The sequence below is a fragment of the Halichoeres trimaculatus genome, unplaced genomic scaffold (assembly GCF_033239565.1).
Source record: "Halichoeres trimaculatus isolate MK-OKI-2021-1 unplaced genomic scaffold, fHalTri1.1 fHalTri1_scaffold_12, whole genome shotgun sequence".
Taxonomy (NCBI): domain Eukaryota; kingdom Metazoa; phylum Chordata; class Actinopteri; order Labriformes; family Labridae; genus Halichoeres; species Halichoeres trimaculatus.
The window spans coordinates 16,758,353-16,775,286 of record NW_027437190.1 but is presented as its reverse complement, the minus strand read 5'-3'; the positions used below and the strand labels follow the sequence as shown (position 1 = coordinate 16,775,286).

The 16,934-nt window shown below is 38.8% G+C and overlaps 2 protein-coding genes across 2 annotated transcripts; both read right to left on the bottom strand.

Moving 5' to 3' along the window:
* Positions 1-2,241: 2,241 nt before the first annotated feature.
* hoxa13b (homeobox A13b) lies at positions 2,242-3,320 on the bottom strand. Its single transcript, XM_074683953.1, has 2 exons — positions 2,687-3,320; positions 2,242-2,480 (listed from the first exon to the last, which is right to left on the bottom strand). The coding sequence occupies exons 1-2, from the start codon at positions 3,318-3,320 to the stop codon at positions 2,242-2,244; spliced, it is 873 nt and encodes a 290-aa protein (XP_074540054.1).
* A 3,494-nt stretch (positions 3,321-6,814) lies between these two features.
* On the bottom strand, positions 6,815-16,791 carry hibadhb (3-hydroxyisobutyrate dehydrogenase b). The gene is made up of 8 exons (XM_074684473.1): positions 16,663-16,791; positions 15,461-15,621; positions 15,251-15,360; positions 15,056-15,177; positions 9,725-9,858; positions 9,513-9,589; positions 8,462-8,618; positions 6,815-7,505 (listed from the first exon to the last, which is right to left on the bottom strand). Exons 1-8 carry the CDS (start codon positions 16,730-16,732, stop codon positions 7,347-7,349), a joined length of 990 nt encoding a protein of 329 aa, XP_074540574.1. The 5' UTR covers positions 16,733-16,791; the 3' UTR covers positions 6,815-7,346.
* Between the last annotated feature and the right edge of the window lie 143 nt (positions 16,792-16,934).

The window sequence follows — 16,934 nt, the reverse complement described above, 5'->3', positions numbered from 1 at the left end:
CAGCATGCAGAATATTTGGACAGGTGGGGTCGGGTCGGTAGCAGGCTCTTTGGTACAGTCTAGAGAAAAAACTTAGGAAAGCAATACATGAATGTGGTTTTAAGGTGTTCGGACAACATGGAAGGGCAAAGCCTACATGTCTGTTATGACCAGAGCACAACACACTTTAAATAGGCTATTTCTTACCAAGTGTGTTATCAGTTGTCTATTACTGAGGACTGAATGCGTGAGTCGTCTGTGAACAAGGGGGGTTCAGACAAGTATTCGTACCTTTTCAGAAAGAAAGAAAGAAAGAAAGAAAGAAAGAAAGAAAGAAAGAAAGAAAGAAAGAAAGATTTTATTTTTAAGGGGAATGAGGTTGGAAGATAGAAGAATGTTAGCTATTAATGAAGATCGTAAACTTTGGATTCAGATTTTCTAAAGGCTGGGCTGTAAATATGACGGAATCTGCACTATTTCACTGAAACTTTAAGGACATTTTGGAAACGAAATTCAGTATTATGCAGGTGAGAAGAGTTTCCGGTCTTGCACGAGCAGAAGTTGTTTGCGCATTAGCGAGAGCTGAATCTTGAAGATAGTCTACATGCGGTAGCGCAGGAGAGAGTAAGATGATTGAGCAGTCAAAAGTGTGAACCTACACTAAAAGAAAATCACTGAAATGCGTAGAGCCAATTGTCAAAAGACAGATGCAGCAGGTCTACAAACACAACACTGAATCCTTGTTTTTGCTTTAAAAGCTGTCCCTTATCATTAAAAAGTTGTCGTTTCTACGATATCCTTTGATATTAACTTAAGAGACAAGAAACACAGGGCTATGATAAATATTATATTCTTTATTATAGCCTTGTGTTTCTTTTACGATTTTAAGAAATAAGTCGTGAAATTTAAGTTGTTTCTTTTTCATTTGGAATTATAAAAGAGAACAAAAAATATTTTAATACAATGTATGTAAGTAAATATATAAATATTCATATTTACGCAGACAATCTCGCAAACAGTAACAGCGCAAATATGAAGGTGTATAAATGATACAATAGACGAAGTTCCATTTACGTGCTAACAGTGTTTCACCGTTAGATGGCGACACACTCTCTCAAAGCTTTAACACGGCCCTGAACTCTCACGAAGGCCTTTCGGCCTACATGCACCCCTCAGTGCAGAGCATTCTGTGATCATAAATGATTTCATTTCACCACGAGGACGGTGTGTAGAGGTACTCTTTTTAAGCACACACATATCTAATATAGACAGGAAACAATGAATGACAATGACATAATAACACAGTGTCTCTCAAAAATTTATTGTCAAAACTTTGGCTATTGCAGTAAGAAATGATAATAGATAGTGTCAGTCAGAGAGTAATTACGTGTTTAAATATGTCAGCGTTTTAACGCTGCTCTGAGACATAGTCCCTGACTGACAGGTAGAAACAGGTCAGACAGGAGTCGCGTTTTGAGCAAAAGAACCACGTAGTAAAAAAAAAAAAAAAAAAAAAAAAAAAGAAGAAGAAGTTACCAACATGTACCTGACCAAAAACAAGCTCAGTGATTATGTTTGCCCGGGTCTTATTTAACAATTGCAGATCCAAAAACAAAACAAAACATTTCTCTTTTTGCAGATACTGAGCAAACGAAATCAGGGATGTGGTGTGAGTCCTGTTTATAAGCTTCAATGGACGTGTGGAGTTTGAAAAGATTGTGCATAAAGCCAAAACCTCCATGTGTTGTAGCCTTTCCAAAGGGCTTTTATATATTTTTATCATCCATCAACTTGAATGATTAAAAAAAATACTTGTTATTTTGTTTAGGATAAGCCTAAATACTATCACAGAACTCTGCCTCGACGTGATGACCCCGAACTGAAACTGTTGTTTAAGTTTTGAAGGTTAAAAGTAGTCCTGGCTGTAAACGGGATGTCCGGACATGACCGTTAAATTCACACTGCTTGCTGTCTTGTGGCTTGCATGCAGAAAGTCTTCTTATTTGATTTTTACTTAGAGGACACCACTGAGTCCTCTCAGCATTGCGCTGGTCAAAATGATGCAACCCATTTCCGAGCTTCTGTCAGCAGGCCGCACCGACTGGTTCCAATTACACGCAATGAAGGAAATGTGCAGGTCAAAAACAGAGCCGCTCTGGCGACCAAGAAGCAGTCCATTCCATGAAATAAATTATCACACAGTTCTAAGGATGAAGGCACATCCGTGTCCACACTTCCTCTCCTGTTGCAGTTAGTCCACAGCTAACTGGAGCTCTTAAACTTATTAACCACCTTTTTCTCCTTTACGCGCCGGTTCTGAAACCAGATAGTCACTTGTCTCTCTGTCAGGTTTGTCTGCGCAGATATCCTCCGCCTTTTGTCCTTCGTGATGAATTTATTGGCGGCGTACTCCCTCTCCAGCTCCTTCAACTGCACCTTTGTGTATGGCACGCGCTTCTTTCTCCCCCGGCGAATTGAGCTGTCTCCACCTGATATTGTGTCTGTCAAAGAAAAAACAACCTCAGCTTTAATGTGTTCTTGGGCATCTCTAGAAAGAATGTTAGAATAAATCGCACCAGAATAAATGGTAACAGTAAAAAAACAAGTCTCCATATGTTTGACTTTTACGTTCACATATTTTTGAACTCACATCAGCACATTCCCAGGCACGTTGCATATTACTGAGTGAATAAAAACACAAAAATACCTTGTAACGAAGTTTTCCACAGAGGGTTTGACTGTGGCTGCTCCTTGGCGCAGTAAACTTGACCACTCCAGCCATTGGTGATGGCCCAAGGCTGGTAGGGCTCCATGGGCAGCAGAGACTCGTGTCTGGGCTCAGATGGAGCACTCAGTGCAGGTACCACAGGGACGTCAAGGTAGCTGGGCTGGTAAGGACCTGATGAATAACCCTGATAAAACGCAAATTCCTTCGCCCTGGTTGAAAACTCCTCACCAGAGACGGACGAGTCCATATATTTATCGCTGTAACCAGAGGGTTGCGCACACGCTTTGACGCTGCTGTGTGACATCCTGCACGGGTAATAACTGCTGCCAAAGTATCCATAAGGCAAAGACGCATTTGGAGAGCTCTGAGTGGCAGAACAGGGGCTGCATTGTTTGCCAGGCTCCCCCATGCCAGACACTGGCACCTCACTTGCTGCGTAAGTGGTGCTTGGAGCCAGCGAGGTTGGATGCGCTAACAAATTCCTGCACTGGTTTGCAGCAAAATTGCCTCCAGTGAATCCCTCCATGTTCTTGCTTCTTTCATCCAAGCTGCTGTCGTAGAGGAACATCACCGGGTCGATCCAGTGCGAGTGGAGGAGTAATGACGCGGTCATAGCATGCCCTACATCGAGACGACCAGCTCTTTTTCTAAATCCACTCAAATGAGCTGAGACAGGGACTCCGGCAGAGTAACGATACCAGCACGACTGAGTACAGAAAGATCGCGAGGTTATTGGCCAGGGCCAAGCACGTGATATGCAAAAGAGAGGATAAACGTCGAGACATCAGATAAGGCAGACTGAGCAGCATATTTCTGAGCATGTATTGAACATGGGGAGTTCAATGTTTAGTGCCAACGGGTCAGGGTATAAATTTTTTTTTCTTAATAAAGTAATTCTACATCTAAAGTGTGGGTGAACTTTCATTACAAATGTTTTTTTTTTCTATTGGACAGTTCTATGACAACATTATTATTGTGTATATTCAATGATGAAGGTTGTGAAACATTATATGATTCATGCACATTTTGAAGCGCGTAATTACGAATAAATAAATTTGTGCGTAATTACGCGTGCCATTTTTGTATCTCTTTGGAGGCGAAGTAAAAGTGGCCATGTTTTGATCAGATTAAACCTCAAATATATACAAGGATCATTGTGCTTAATGGACATTTGACACGGACTGTATGAAAATCTTAAGCATTAACAGTTCGTGTTTTGCACTGCCCTGGGAGAAGGTAGACACCAGTTATGAGTTCACTAAATACCAAGAGAATGGCCACGTTTGGCCTCATACTGCCTCATACGGTAAGACACGGCTGTAGGCCAAGGTCAAGTTGAAAGTTGCAGTCCATCCACATTAGACTGTTTTTTGTTTTTTCAGAAAAACAAGAACTGAAAACAAACTACAGCTGGGTGTTGAACAAGAAAGCTTATTCAGACGAAAGCCCATGCTCCTACAAATGACGAGTTTAATTGTTCAATTCTCTGAACATCCTGTTAAATTTGGTCAAACAATAAATCGATTGGTATCACATATATAAAAAAAGAATATTTAAATTTGATAACCTTCCTCTTTTAAGAAGAATGACAAGTGGTATATCAGAGAATAACCGTCAGCATGCCTACATGTTTATTCGGCGTTAAATGGCCCCACAGGTTGTCTGTTATTTTCCAAAGCAGAGCTAGAAAGTTGTTTTGTATTTTGGCACTTGTACCATATTGACACAATTTCCTAACGAGCGCTACGGAGTATCACAATAATTAAAACTGAATGTTTTTCGTTTCAGCCCACATTTGGCTTTCGTCTAAATATTGACGTGTCGCTGCACACTGGCGTCAAAGTAAATACAGTTTTTATTTCAGTGTCCGTTTTTGTGTTACATTTCTGAGGTGAGACCACAGACGCAGAGCAGAGTGTACCCTACTTTAATGTGAGCACCTTTTATTTTTAATAGACTTTTCCCACCTTTTGAGGCTGTAAATCTTTATGGCCCAAATTCATAGCTTGTAGGCAGAGAGCAGCAGTGAACATTTCAGGAGGAAAACATCAGGTTTTATATTTCTCAAAAAGTCTATCAGTTTCGCCCCCTGATTTATTTTTTTAAGATGGTATTATCGTGTTAAAATTGTCTATAATGAATGTGTCTTTTACTCTGAGTTAAAACACTTGGTTGGAGAATGTGTCTGTTTTGAAAATGAACGCCATTTGTACAGGCTGTTCACACACTGAGGACAGTTCTCTGGGCTAAATAAATTACACTACATCTGCTGCTGTGACATGAGACATTAAAGAAGGCTGACTCGCATTTGGATCCTGGGATGTTGAAAAAGAAGCCTGTCATTGCTGCGTCCTTTTTTCCTAAATTTTATATGCAGTCCACACATACACACACATACACTCACACAACCACATCAACAGGCGAGAGACACAAAATCAATGTCGCACGTGACGATATTCAAAACATAGCTCCTCGGTATCACCTACATCCTAAAAATACATACTTCCGGTATGGAAATTGCAGAACAAACAAAAAAAAAAACGCTACGAATTCTAAAACCTTGCAGGCTTATTCATTGCAAAACACGACACATTCAGAAAAATTAAAAAATATCAATCATTCATAAATGTAAGGTAATAGGCTACTTGGCGTTTTAAAGGGAGATTCTTGAGCTAAATTCAGCTTGAAGTTGTAATTGCGCAGCTTTCATTTTAATCATGTTGATTTTTTAGTGACATTAAATTGTTTGCAAAAGACGCATTTGTGGTTTGAAAATACCCTTTTCTTTTAATAATGTTTTCAGCGACAGCCTTCTTCAGTCGACAATGAGCTGCATTAAACCACAGAGGTTCGGAGTAGCCTGGATTTTTACGACTCTTTGCTTTGAAAGCAACAGAGAACCCTCGTAGTCCGACTTTTTTTGTTGTCTATTGTTATTATTGTATAACTGCGATTTAAATGTCAGATTACTCAAAGTTGGGAGAGCCACTTTAGCGCCGTAACGTTTTCTCCAAGGCTATATTGCGCCACTGAATCACAGAAATTGGTTTCAATATCAGCATGAAAGCAAGAAAAAAAATACAGACAGCATAAATGTCAAAGAAAGCCTGTGCAGGAGGTCTGAGGTGCAGAGCTGCAGGAGAAAGAGGGAGAGAGTGTGTGTGTGTGCGTGCGTGTGTGTGTGTGTTGTCGGCCTGAGACCAAAGCTGCTCTTTTTGCAGGAACTATCAGCGACATGACAGCACAGCCCTAAGCCTACAGTGCTTAATGGACTTTTTATGGGTTTGTCTTGTGATCGTATGACCTCTGGCACCTTGGCCCCTTAGTGGGTCTTGGCAAACTAGATCAGAAACATGCCGCCCTCCTGATCCGGACTATGTGGGGAAAGAACAGACCCACGCCCCTAAAACTACAGATCTACTAAGGAGGGCCTGCTGAACGATTGGAGCGTGCCCACAACGTTGTTCCATGGCTTTGGAACAAATGCAACAAAATAACATGTTTAAGTCATTATCACAGGGGAATTGTGCAAAAGTGTGAGATTTTGGTTCAAACTAAAAAAGTTTTAGCATAATTTGTGCTGGAACATTTTGGGCCACGGGCTTTTCGCCCGCTGTCCCACCGCTGCATGTGCTGCGCAGTCAGGCTGCTGCTGCTGCAGCACGCAGATGTCTGTTAGACATTGGATCGTCACTAAAGAATAAGCATGGGTAGAAAAACATGTGAGCTATCAATCTTAAGTACTAACAGACAAGGCGGATAAACTGTACACTTTGTGCCCAAATACAAAGCATTCAGAATTAAAACAGGCATTTTCATCGCAAGAGTTCATACGCTCCTTCGTGGAGCTTGGCTCCTTAACAAGCAAGTTTTAAACGCCAATTTAGTATCATTTATTTCTCTTTAAATCTTACTGCTCCTCTCTATAAACCTTTTGCAATTCTTAAAGAGACAACATACTGTTTTCTTTGACTACAACAAACCAGTAACAAATGCTGGTCAGTTCTATGAAATGTCCATTTGAATTTAAATTAGCATTCAAAAAAATCAATTAATAAAAGACTGATTAACATAAAACAGATGTATAATAATTATTCAAAAGTTCAAGACATCACAATCTGTCTTTATTTCCTAGCAGGACATGATATTACACTCTCATCCCAAAGTAACATCTCCAAATGTCAAAATAATAACCCAAAGAGTAGGGGGAAAAAAACAAAAACAAAGCAAAAACCACAAACAATTGATAAATATCTGAAGACTAAACCGTACTTTGCAGCCGTTTAGCCGTAACAAAGAATGAGCTAATGTCTTAACGCCAGATTCCCACCAAACTGTTCACATATTCAGATCTGTCAATGATAGATAATCTTCTGATCTTCTATAAATCTGAAAATTCTTCTAGAACCTCTAAAAATAAAAGGAGTGTAGCATTAAAAACAAAATCATGATTTCATACAGAAGAGAAGTGCACACATGATCTGTCACGCTGTGTTGGAGCTCTGGAGGTCTCATTTCTTTTATATCCTTGAAAAAAATTAAGAACACAGTCCTCCAGGTGAAATACACCCTTACTACGCGATGTTAGTCCTGTGCAGGGCTGGGCCTGGCACGGCTGTGGACGGGGTGGAGGCTGCTATTACTGGCCCTCCTCCTCACGCAAGAACTGGAACACGGAGGAGAAATCTTTAGTGGCATAGCCCCGTGCACACATCATACGGTAGATCTGATGAGCTAAAGAGCCAAGAGGGACCGGAGTCTTTGTGTTGGTGGCTGTGTTCTGTGCGAGGCCAAGATCCTAAAAAGGAAAGCAAACATGCATAAGAAAAAGCAACAGGGCTGGAAGTTAAACTAAAACCACCAGTACATGTATTGCATTTTTCTTTATGTTGAAGTAACATGGGCTTAATTCCCTTTAATGAAGGATGTAAAACCAATGATACAGTGCATCATTTCATGTGGTTTGACACTAGACAGAAATCTTTATGACACTTTAACTTCATCCCATGCTGCACAGACTCCTAAACTGTATGGTAAACCTCATTGATATAGAGCAGTATTTCTTTTATTAAGAGGAATCCACTGCAACTAAAACACAAGTTTATTTTAAGTTGCTTTTTTTGCACCTTTGTTTTCAGAGAAAAGAACAGTGGACAGAGCTAGAAAATGGAAAAAGAGAATGTTGAGGAGTGCCATTGAGGACTGAGGCCTCAGGCTCGAAGTGAAAACAAGCCCCTGATATATTGGTGCACAACTTAACCAAAAGGCCAAGTCCAGGCTTATGTCTATTTTTGAGTTATGAACTACAGAATCCAAATAAATTTATTTTCCACTCAGAAACTATGACCTGATGTAAATTTGCTTGATTATTCTGACATTACAAGGGTATATATATAAAACTGAAATATTTCAAAATGTACTTTTGCTAGAATCTAACTATAGGCTGTTTGAGCCTGATTTATAACAACAACCTGAAATATATTTTAAAAACAGTTATAAAACCTGAAATGTAATAAATGGTCAATAATGAAACAAAAGTGTTGAGCCCAAAATGTAATAAGACCCAAGATGCAACAAGTTGTAACATTTTGCATGAAAAGTTATTATGTTTTGAGTTCAGATCTTGTCACATTTTGGGTCAGTTATCACATCTTGGGTTCTATTACACTTTTTTAACAACATTTCTGGTTATTGTTACATACATGAGGGCCATTAAGAGGTAATACATATTATCATATTATCTCTCAAACTGACCTTGGCCATGAGCTGTGTGCCAAAGCCTCCCTGGTAGTTATTTCCAGAGGGGACCCCCTCCATGACTCCAGGCACAGGGTTGTAGGTGTCACTGGACCAGCACCGACCTGAACTCATGTTCAGGATTTTGGCCAACAGTTTAGGATCAAGTCCAAGTCTGACAACAAAAACAAATTTCACCAATTTAAAATGTATTATTTAGTTTTAAACAAAGTGTAGCTGCTGTCATGAAGAATTGCAGAAGAAGTGCAGATTTTGGCACCCCCTGCGAAGATTGCAGCACCTCTTCTTACAGTTATATCTGGCATTGTGAATTACAAAATACATACAGTCAATATTAGGGATGCACGATATTGGATTTTTGCCGATATCCAATATGCCGATATATCGAAACCCCTTTTGGCTGATACCGATAATCACAAGTTTGTTTGTTTTTTTCACTGTAAAGAAAGCTAAGTCTATCCTGTACAGGAATTTATGTTACTCTAATTGTGACGGTCTTATTTGTTTAAGAAACACATAAAACAAGACAAAAAGCATTTGATTTTAACATAAATAAGAAATGTATTATTTTTTCAAACTCAAGACATTCAGTATTGAAATACAGAAAAATGATTTCTTTAAATCACATGAACTTTAAATGTACAATTCATTTTTAAACATAACCAAGTTGCATTTGATTATTTTAGAGCTACTGTAACAACCTGGTGACAGACAGAGCTCTGCAGTGCAAATAAATGAAGTGCTACATTTTATTTAAGGAGCTTATTTTTCAGATGGAAAATAATAATAATCCTAACTGAATAGCACCTTATCGGCTGTGCCTGTCGGCAGAAATTTTCATATCTGCCGATACTGATAAACGTGTTTTTCAGCTTTTATCAGCCGATACCGATATTGTGCTGATAATATCGTGCATCCCTAGTCAATATAATTGAATATCTTGTTTGTTTTGCTGGTAATTGGAAAGGCATCACTGTTAATTTCAAACCAGTTGAAAACCTCTCACATGGGTTTAATGTTGATATTTTGAAACCAAGTTTGAATTTACCTTATTCCCAAGTTCATCGTCTCTGACGTCCCGATCATTCCAATAGCTAAAAGCATGTTGTTACAAATTTTAGCTGCCTGTAACAAGATGAAAAAAAAAACAGATTTCAATAATCTGCACACCACATGGAAATAACACTAAAAACAACAATATTTCAACAGGATAACGTATATATCAGAAAACTGTGGTGCATAGAAAATATGTTCTCCCACCTGTCCAGTTCCAACCTGACCGCAGTACACCACGTTGGCTCCCATGCAACTCAGAAGTTCTTTGGCTGCAGTAAATTCCTCTTCTGCCCCTCCGACCATAAAGGTCAGTTTACCCGAACTGGCAGCACCCACACCTGGCAACGTGAATTCAGGCTTACATATAATACACCATGAAAACAGATATGTTTGCCATACAGGAATATTTTTCAACCCAAAAGCTGTATGCAAACAAATATTTCATAACAAGTTGGCTGTGGTCGCCTTGACAAAGTGGCTGGAATCACAGCGTCCATCTTGGTCAATGCTTTAAAAGAGAACTGATGTTGAAAAGAAGGATTATAGATCCCCTGTGGTTCTTCAAAGATGCTACTTTTTGTTTTGCCTGGAAAAGTCATTTCTGTATGTTGTTTTACTACCCTTCATTTTCCTGATCAACAGTACTGTCTCTGGAAAATCAACAAGCTGCACCACTTCTCTTCTTCACTAATACAAAAGACCAAAGTCCTGGAAAACACACTTGTTGTCATGTCTGATTTTTTTTTTTTAATGATGGATTAGTTCTAACAAAATACAGAGGTCCATAAGCTGTGCAGTGCCATGGACTTGCTAAATAAACTGAAGTTGTTCCTTCCGCCATGCTATCTGATGGATCAGCCCTGCGAAACAAATATCCTTTCTGACTTTTATGAGTCTACCAGGATTGGATCGGCGCATCCCAACACATGCCTCAAACAGCATTTACAAAGTAGAAATATTCAAATGAAGATTGTGTAAAATGAACAGCAACAATCAATCATGTGTTTAAAGGGGGGATTCATGTAAAGTTTTACTCAAACTCAAAGTTATACAAAAGCTTTAAGAAATTGCTCGAAAGTTCAGTTAACCCTTCTCTTGATTTAAGAACAGCTATTTTATGATCAATTTGTACGTTTGATGGTGCATTCAGGTTCATATGGGGTTAAAATCACAGCCATATACAAGTACCAGGTGTGAGCCACATGGGTGCCAAGAACTCAACCAACAAAGTCTTATAATTAATCCTAAAGTTTACAGGAAGCCAATGGAAAGGGGCCAAGGTGGGTGTAATGTTTTCCCCTCCCTCCTGCCTTGAAGAAGCCAAGCCAGCAGCTTTTCAAACCAACTTGACTATAAGATGACTGTGCTGCTGCAGCTAAGTGGCAGTTACAGTGGTGAGGCTTAGAAAGCCAAAGCAGGATTTAGGGTTGAAAAAGCGTCTTAAAGGAGCTCAAGAAAACACATTTAAAAAATCCTTCAAGTGATGATAATAAGATTCAAATTTAAGAAACCAAGTTGGCTCCAAGTGTTATTTATTATTAAATGAAATAAACATGGATCAAACACAACACTATTCAAATCTGAATAATCACTAACAATTAAATATGTCCTCATAATTGTAAATGGCTACTAGAAATTGTCTTTTTAATAAATATTTGGATTCCAAGTTTCTCTTCTTTTTGTGTCAGATCAAACTTAAACATTTGAGATATTATTATTGTAAAATCAACGATATCAAGAAGAGATTTCCCCAGCTCACCCAGTCATCTGATTCTTGAGACAGTGAGTTCTAATCAACAAAACTGCACTTTCCACATCATTTTGTATTAATATATTTTTATTTTTCTGAAATATTCTTTGTTTTCACTGAACCCACAGTCATATTGTATCTTAATATCGACAGAGATATCTGGCATTATATTGAGCTGTGAAATTTTGTCTTGTTCAGCCCTAGTTCTGAGATAATTCTTATCTCCACTACCAAGTGTGCCTTGACTTATGATTTTTAACCAAACTGGATTAACCAGTCACTTTCAGAACTACATCCTTTTGATTTGTGTCACTGCACTATATGGAGAATGGGCTCAAAGCATGACACACACTTTAGTTTGCTCTGGTGAAACTGTGGCGACCCCACAGGCACAAACAAAATTTAAGTTCAAGGCAAAAAGCTGGACAGCTTTACTTTAATCCATGTGCACTACAACAGGACAGAAGCACATAAATCATCACCAATCCTAATGGCCAGGCTGCAAAAGAGCTGCATTCAAGACAAAGACAGTGGCTGCCCTGATGTTGAAGTGACCATGTTCAAACAAACCCTGTGTTACTGTGTGTGTATTAGTGTGTGTGGGCCCCAAAAAGTCATAAAGAATATTCAACTAAAACATTGTGCAGGTAAATGCAACTCCTCATTCTAACATACATAAGGGGCATTCACACATGCTAATGTCTTAAATGATCTTCCAAAAAATTCCGAGGTGGGCTGCATGTGCAAAAGCAAATAACTGTTGTTTTAATCACCGACTTGTTCTGCATCCCCCCAGGCAAAAGGCATGAAGTCAGGTTGAGCAAAGTGAAATATTTGAAAAAATGCTCTAAAGTGTGCAGACAGGTTAACATGCAATCAGAACTAAACCAGAAGAGAGATATGCAACAGGGTAAGTAACCATAACATGCAGCATGAAAGACAATCACTGAGGTTGAGGTCTGAGGATCAAGAAACAGTGAAGATGAGAATAATGTTGACTGTTGAACTGAACTGTTAACACAAAGCAATGATTTAAAGACAAAAACTATTTTTTTCTGGAAACATGTCTCCAGAATAAAGACAAAATATACCTTGTGTGTGCCCCACAAGCAACAACAGATAAGCGTACTGACCTGAATGTAACATTACTAAGTAATAATAGTACTACTGCTGTTTCAAGCAGCTCAACGCAAAAGAAAGGCTCACGCTTCAAGACTACACTGTACAACTAGGTCACTGAAGACTTAACCCCTTCAACCGAAAGATCCCTCGCTGGACCTTTCACAAGTATACAATATAATTTTGTCTCAACTCACATAGGGAAGAATAAAGACTACATTGGGGGAAGTTTGCAACTGAGATGCCTGAACAACTCTGGCAAGGGAGTAGTGCTCTCTGAATCATCTGTGTGCTTGATGGGTATGTGATATAGAAGGCTAGACAGACTCAAATAACTAATTTTACAGCGAAGGTAAATGCAAATAACTCTGGTCTTGTTGAAAGAACCAGGGAGAAACAAACAATGTATGACTTCTGATCACTGTTAGAAAACCACAGAGAATTAAAAAGATTGTCCTGAGTATGCAGTTTAAGTCCCTATGAGGACTTTTCAAGTGACCTTGAAAAAGTCTCACTCCTAGATGTATGTCTGATTGTAATCCATAACTTTAAATGAGATCATCGGCACCAAAAAAAGGTTATTTTTCAGTGCTATTCCCCAGCTTCCAGGTAGGGTCAGCCAAGGCTGGAGTGATACAGCACCCCAAAGTTGCTATGACAACACCATGCCGGCCAACACACTTAAGCAGTTAGAGGGGAGATCTGTGTTTTTCTCTGCTGAAAATGATTTCTTTGATTTGATTTGTTGTTATGGGAGACACTGGAGTGGAACTGTCAAAAAGAAAAGACAGAAGAAAGCTAAACGGGAGAGTGATAGAGCACAGGCCTGAACCCGGCTTAAATTGCTTGTGTATTCCATTTATTTCAACCCACATGCAGCAGTTATACTGCAGTGTTCACACTTGAGTCTATCAATAAAATAAAGAGTGAGATAATGTTTACTCTGCTTGGTGAGGTTGTAGTTGGTAGATAGTATTAGGAAAATAACTTAAAAAAAAGAAATTAATCACAGTTGCTTGTTACTTTTTCAAAAAAGTAATTTAATTAGTAACTGAATTGCCTCTTTATAAATATAATTAGTTCCTAATGAAAAGCAATGCTTGCATTACTTTCTTGAAAAACCTTCAATTTTGCAAAAAAACTCAGTTTTTGAGTAGGTTTTGTTCTGGGACATAATGTTTACATGTATGTTAAAGCCTTTTACATCAGTGATGTTGAAGTGTCTGTACATTCCCATCCTGAAAGTGACGTTAATGTAGTGCCTGAACTTCCATTCTGAAAATGCCAGTTCTAACACGACAGACCGCTCCAGACTCAGGCATATCAAATTTGCAGCTCCTATCCTTTGACTGGCTGAATGAGCCAGATCGGATAGACCTGCCAACACTCCAGATTTAGGAGGGATTCTCTCGCTTTTTAACTCTGTCTTCCGCTCCACTCCCAACTTATAATTTCTCTAGATTACTCCCTTATTTTTAAGTACAGTCCTTTCATCTCTAATAATTTTTCAAGTCAAAACAAACAGTGTTACTAATGTCGGTACTTTTGACAATTTTAATGCTTTAATTCCCATCACTGTTAGTAGATGAGCACTGGTTGGACATAACCAGGATTCACTAGTGTTACATATTACAGACATGTCACAGAGCATCGAGCTGTGAGTAGTGCTAAATATAGTGTGGTACTAATCTACGGACCAAACTGAGTTTACAAAGTTTGCTTGTTGTCACGAATCAATCAACAGTTTTTACCTAACTATTAATAAAAACATTACCTTGTCGCACTGTATCCTGTAAAAATTTGTCTTGAAAGATAAGTGGTTAAAAGAAGATCAGCTCTTGATTCATTTGATTCAAAACAAACACACCTTAGGGAGTAATGTCTTCACGGCAGTGGGTGCTAGTGCTCATGGGAAACGGAGTCATTATCCCAGAAAAACTTTTTCAGGACAGTCCTCACAGTACTTGTAAAACTGCTGATTTTCTTAGAGGGATGAAGCATCAAGGTTTTAAATCTCAGTGGCATCAGAGGTCCTAACAAATATTCTAAAAACACCCAGAAACAAAGCACTGATCGGAAACTAGATCAAAGAAACCAGCAGGGCAATGAGCTATGCGAACATCATCATTTCACATTTAAGCCCCTTATTTCCTCAAAATTTCCTTCCTTCGCAGCATATAACCCTGATTCTTTGTATATCTTTACAAGAAAGGACTTCCATGATACATGTGGTATATCCTTTGGGGTATAAAAGTCTACAATTCTAAATAGATCCAGAAGAGTCACATTCTAGGTTTCTGCTCATCAAGGTTTGTTTCTGCTTGCCCTCCACAACCTTACTGCTGCACTGCTTTTTGACTTCCCAAAGAGCAGGATCATAATGGCAGAACTTGTGTATTAGCCAGGCATAAAAAAAATTAGTGTGAGAGTAGGGTGAGAAATTATTCATGTATATTGATTATTTAATTCATTCTGACTTAACAGCTTAAAATCCACAAAGAACATTCTCACAGGAGAAATCAAAATAGTTATAGAGCTTTGAAAGCCTTGGAGCAACCAGAAAGTTGATGCTGTAGTTCCCCAAAAAGTTTCAACACAAATGTACGACCTTCCAAATTAAGCAATAACTTTTTCAAAAACAGTTTAAGTGAGTATGTGTCACATACCTCCTGACACAGGTGCATCCATAAAAACTGCCCCCATCTTCTCTGCAGCACCAGCCATCTCTTTCGAAACCGATGGGTCAATTGTACTGGAGTCAATGAGCAGGGAGCCTTTCTTCACCTTTCTGTTGAGAAATGTACACAGCTCAGGGTGTGACTTAATTCAGATAACATGATAAAAGGCTAACAAAGGCTTACTTGAGAATGCCATTGGGTCCCGTGTACACATCAATGACATTGGGACTTGAGGGTAGCATGGTTATAATGCGGTCAGCCTTGTCTGCAACCTCAGCAGGATTATCTACAATCTTAATCAAAGAAAAAAAAGGTATATTACCACATGAGGAGTCAATACACAGATGAAAAGTGTTTAAAACTCAATAGCTGCTGTTTACTTAACACTCTTACCTGAGCTCCCAGCTCTTGCAGCTCTTTACAGGACTCTGGGAACACATCTGTAGCAATGACTGGGTAGCCATGCTTTAGCAGGTTCTTTGCCATAGGGTTCCCCATATTCCCCAAACCAACAAAGCCCACCTGTGTCTTTGAGGCCATAGACCTTGTGGAAACTATAAGACACCGACCAAATAACCCGGTAATCAGTTATTAGATGTACTCTCGAGGAAATGAATGCTTGTTTGCTGGGCATTTATGAATATTTGTAGATCATTCACACATTGTTAAAGTAATACATTAGCGAAAAAAATGGTTTTGCATATTTGAGAATAACTACAATCTTAAGAGTTCACTTTGCCACTAAATGAAAAAACATTCATTTCATGTATATACTTTCATGTACTTTCATTTCATGTATATACTTTCTTATAGGCAATTAGTTGTTATACATTGTGCCTTCTGTGCAAATATCAAAGCCATCAGCATCCAGGCCCTGTTTCAGTGTTTACCTAACTTCTACTTGAAGACAGAAACTTTCATAAAACAGTTATTCACAAGGGTTCAAGGGACAGTACAAGGATATAAGTTACCCTAAAGACGTTCATTTCTCCATGAAAAGTAGAGGGTAAAAAGTGCTTTATTTTTGTTTTACTCCCAGATGTTTATGTTTCTGCTGCATTCTACTGTATAGAAATAAAACTCAGAGTGGCTCAAAGTAAACATACAAAAGATGCTGCAACACACATCTCGTTAGATGGTCGAATAAATACGATGTACAAGTTCTTCAGGTCCAAATAAAGAGCCATCACCACCTTACTACAACTAATATAACCTGAAAAAAGAGCACGATGACTCTCATTACATAATGTACCTACAACAAAAAGTCAGCGACTCATTAGCCTTTGCTGACATTGTTAACCATTCATCGTTTTAAAATATAAACCAATAAACGGATTTAATGATACTTTGTACATCTTTCAAAGGAACCGTCAGGTTAACTGCACATGAATGTTACCATAGACGGTACAGTAAAACTTATAGACTGGGAGAGTAGACGCCTGCAAGAGAAGCTAGCTAACTCAAACTTCTATGCAAACATTTGAGCAAAAGTGGTTTTTTCATGTCACAAAGAGGTTTAAAGTAACACTTCGATGTTTTAAACTGAGTAACACTATGTGCGCTACGCGTACAAAGTCTCAGTTTTTTGTCCTTACCGAACACAAAGTCAACATTTCTGCAGCACCTTCCAACAAGGTACCGAGACCCTCTCAGCACAGCGGCCATGCTTCTCTCCTCTAGACGTACGTATGACGCAAGGGGAACGTGTATTACTGGCGGGTTTTCCCTCCAATCACATTACAGACATGCGCAGCACGGCCTCCCAATTTAACCACTCAACTAAAGAGGTGGGTCTGTGATTTGTACATGCAGTAAGCGATCTTGCTTATACCAGATACTTTACTTTGTCCTTATCTGTGACTACTTA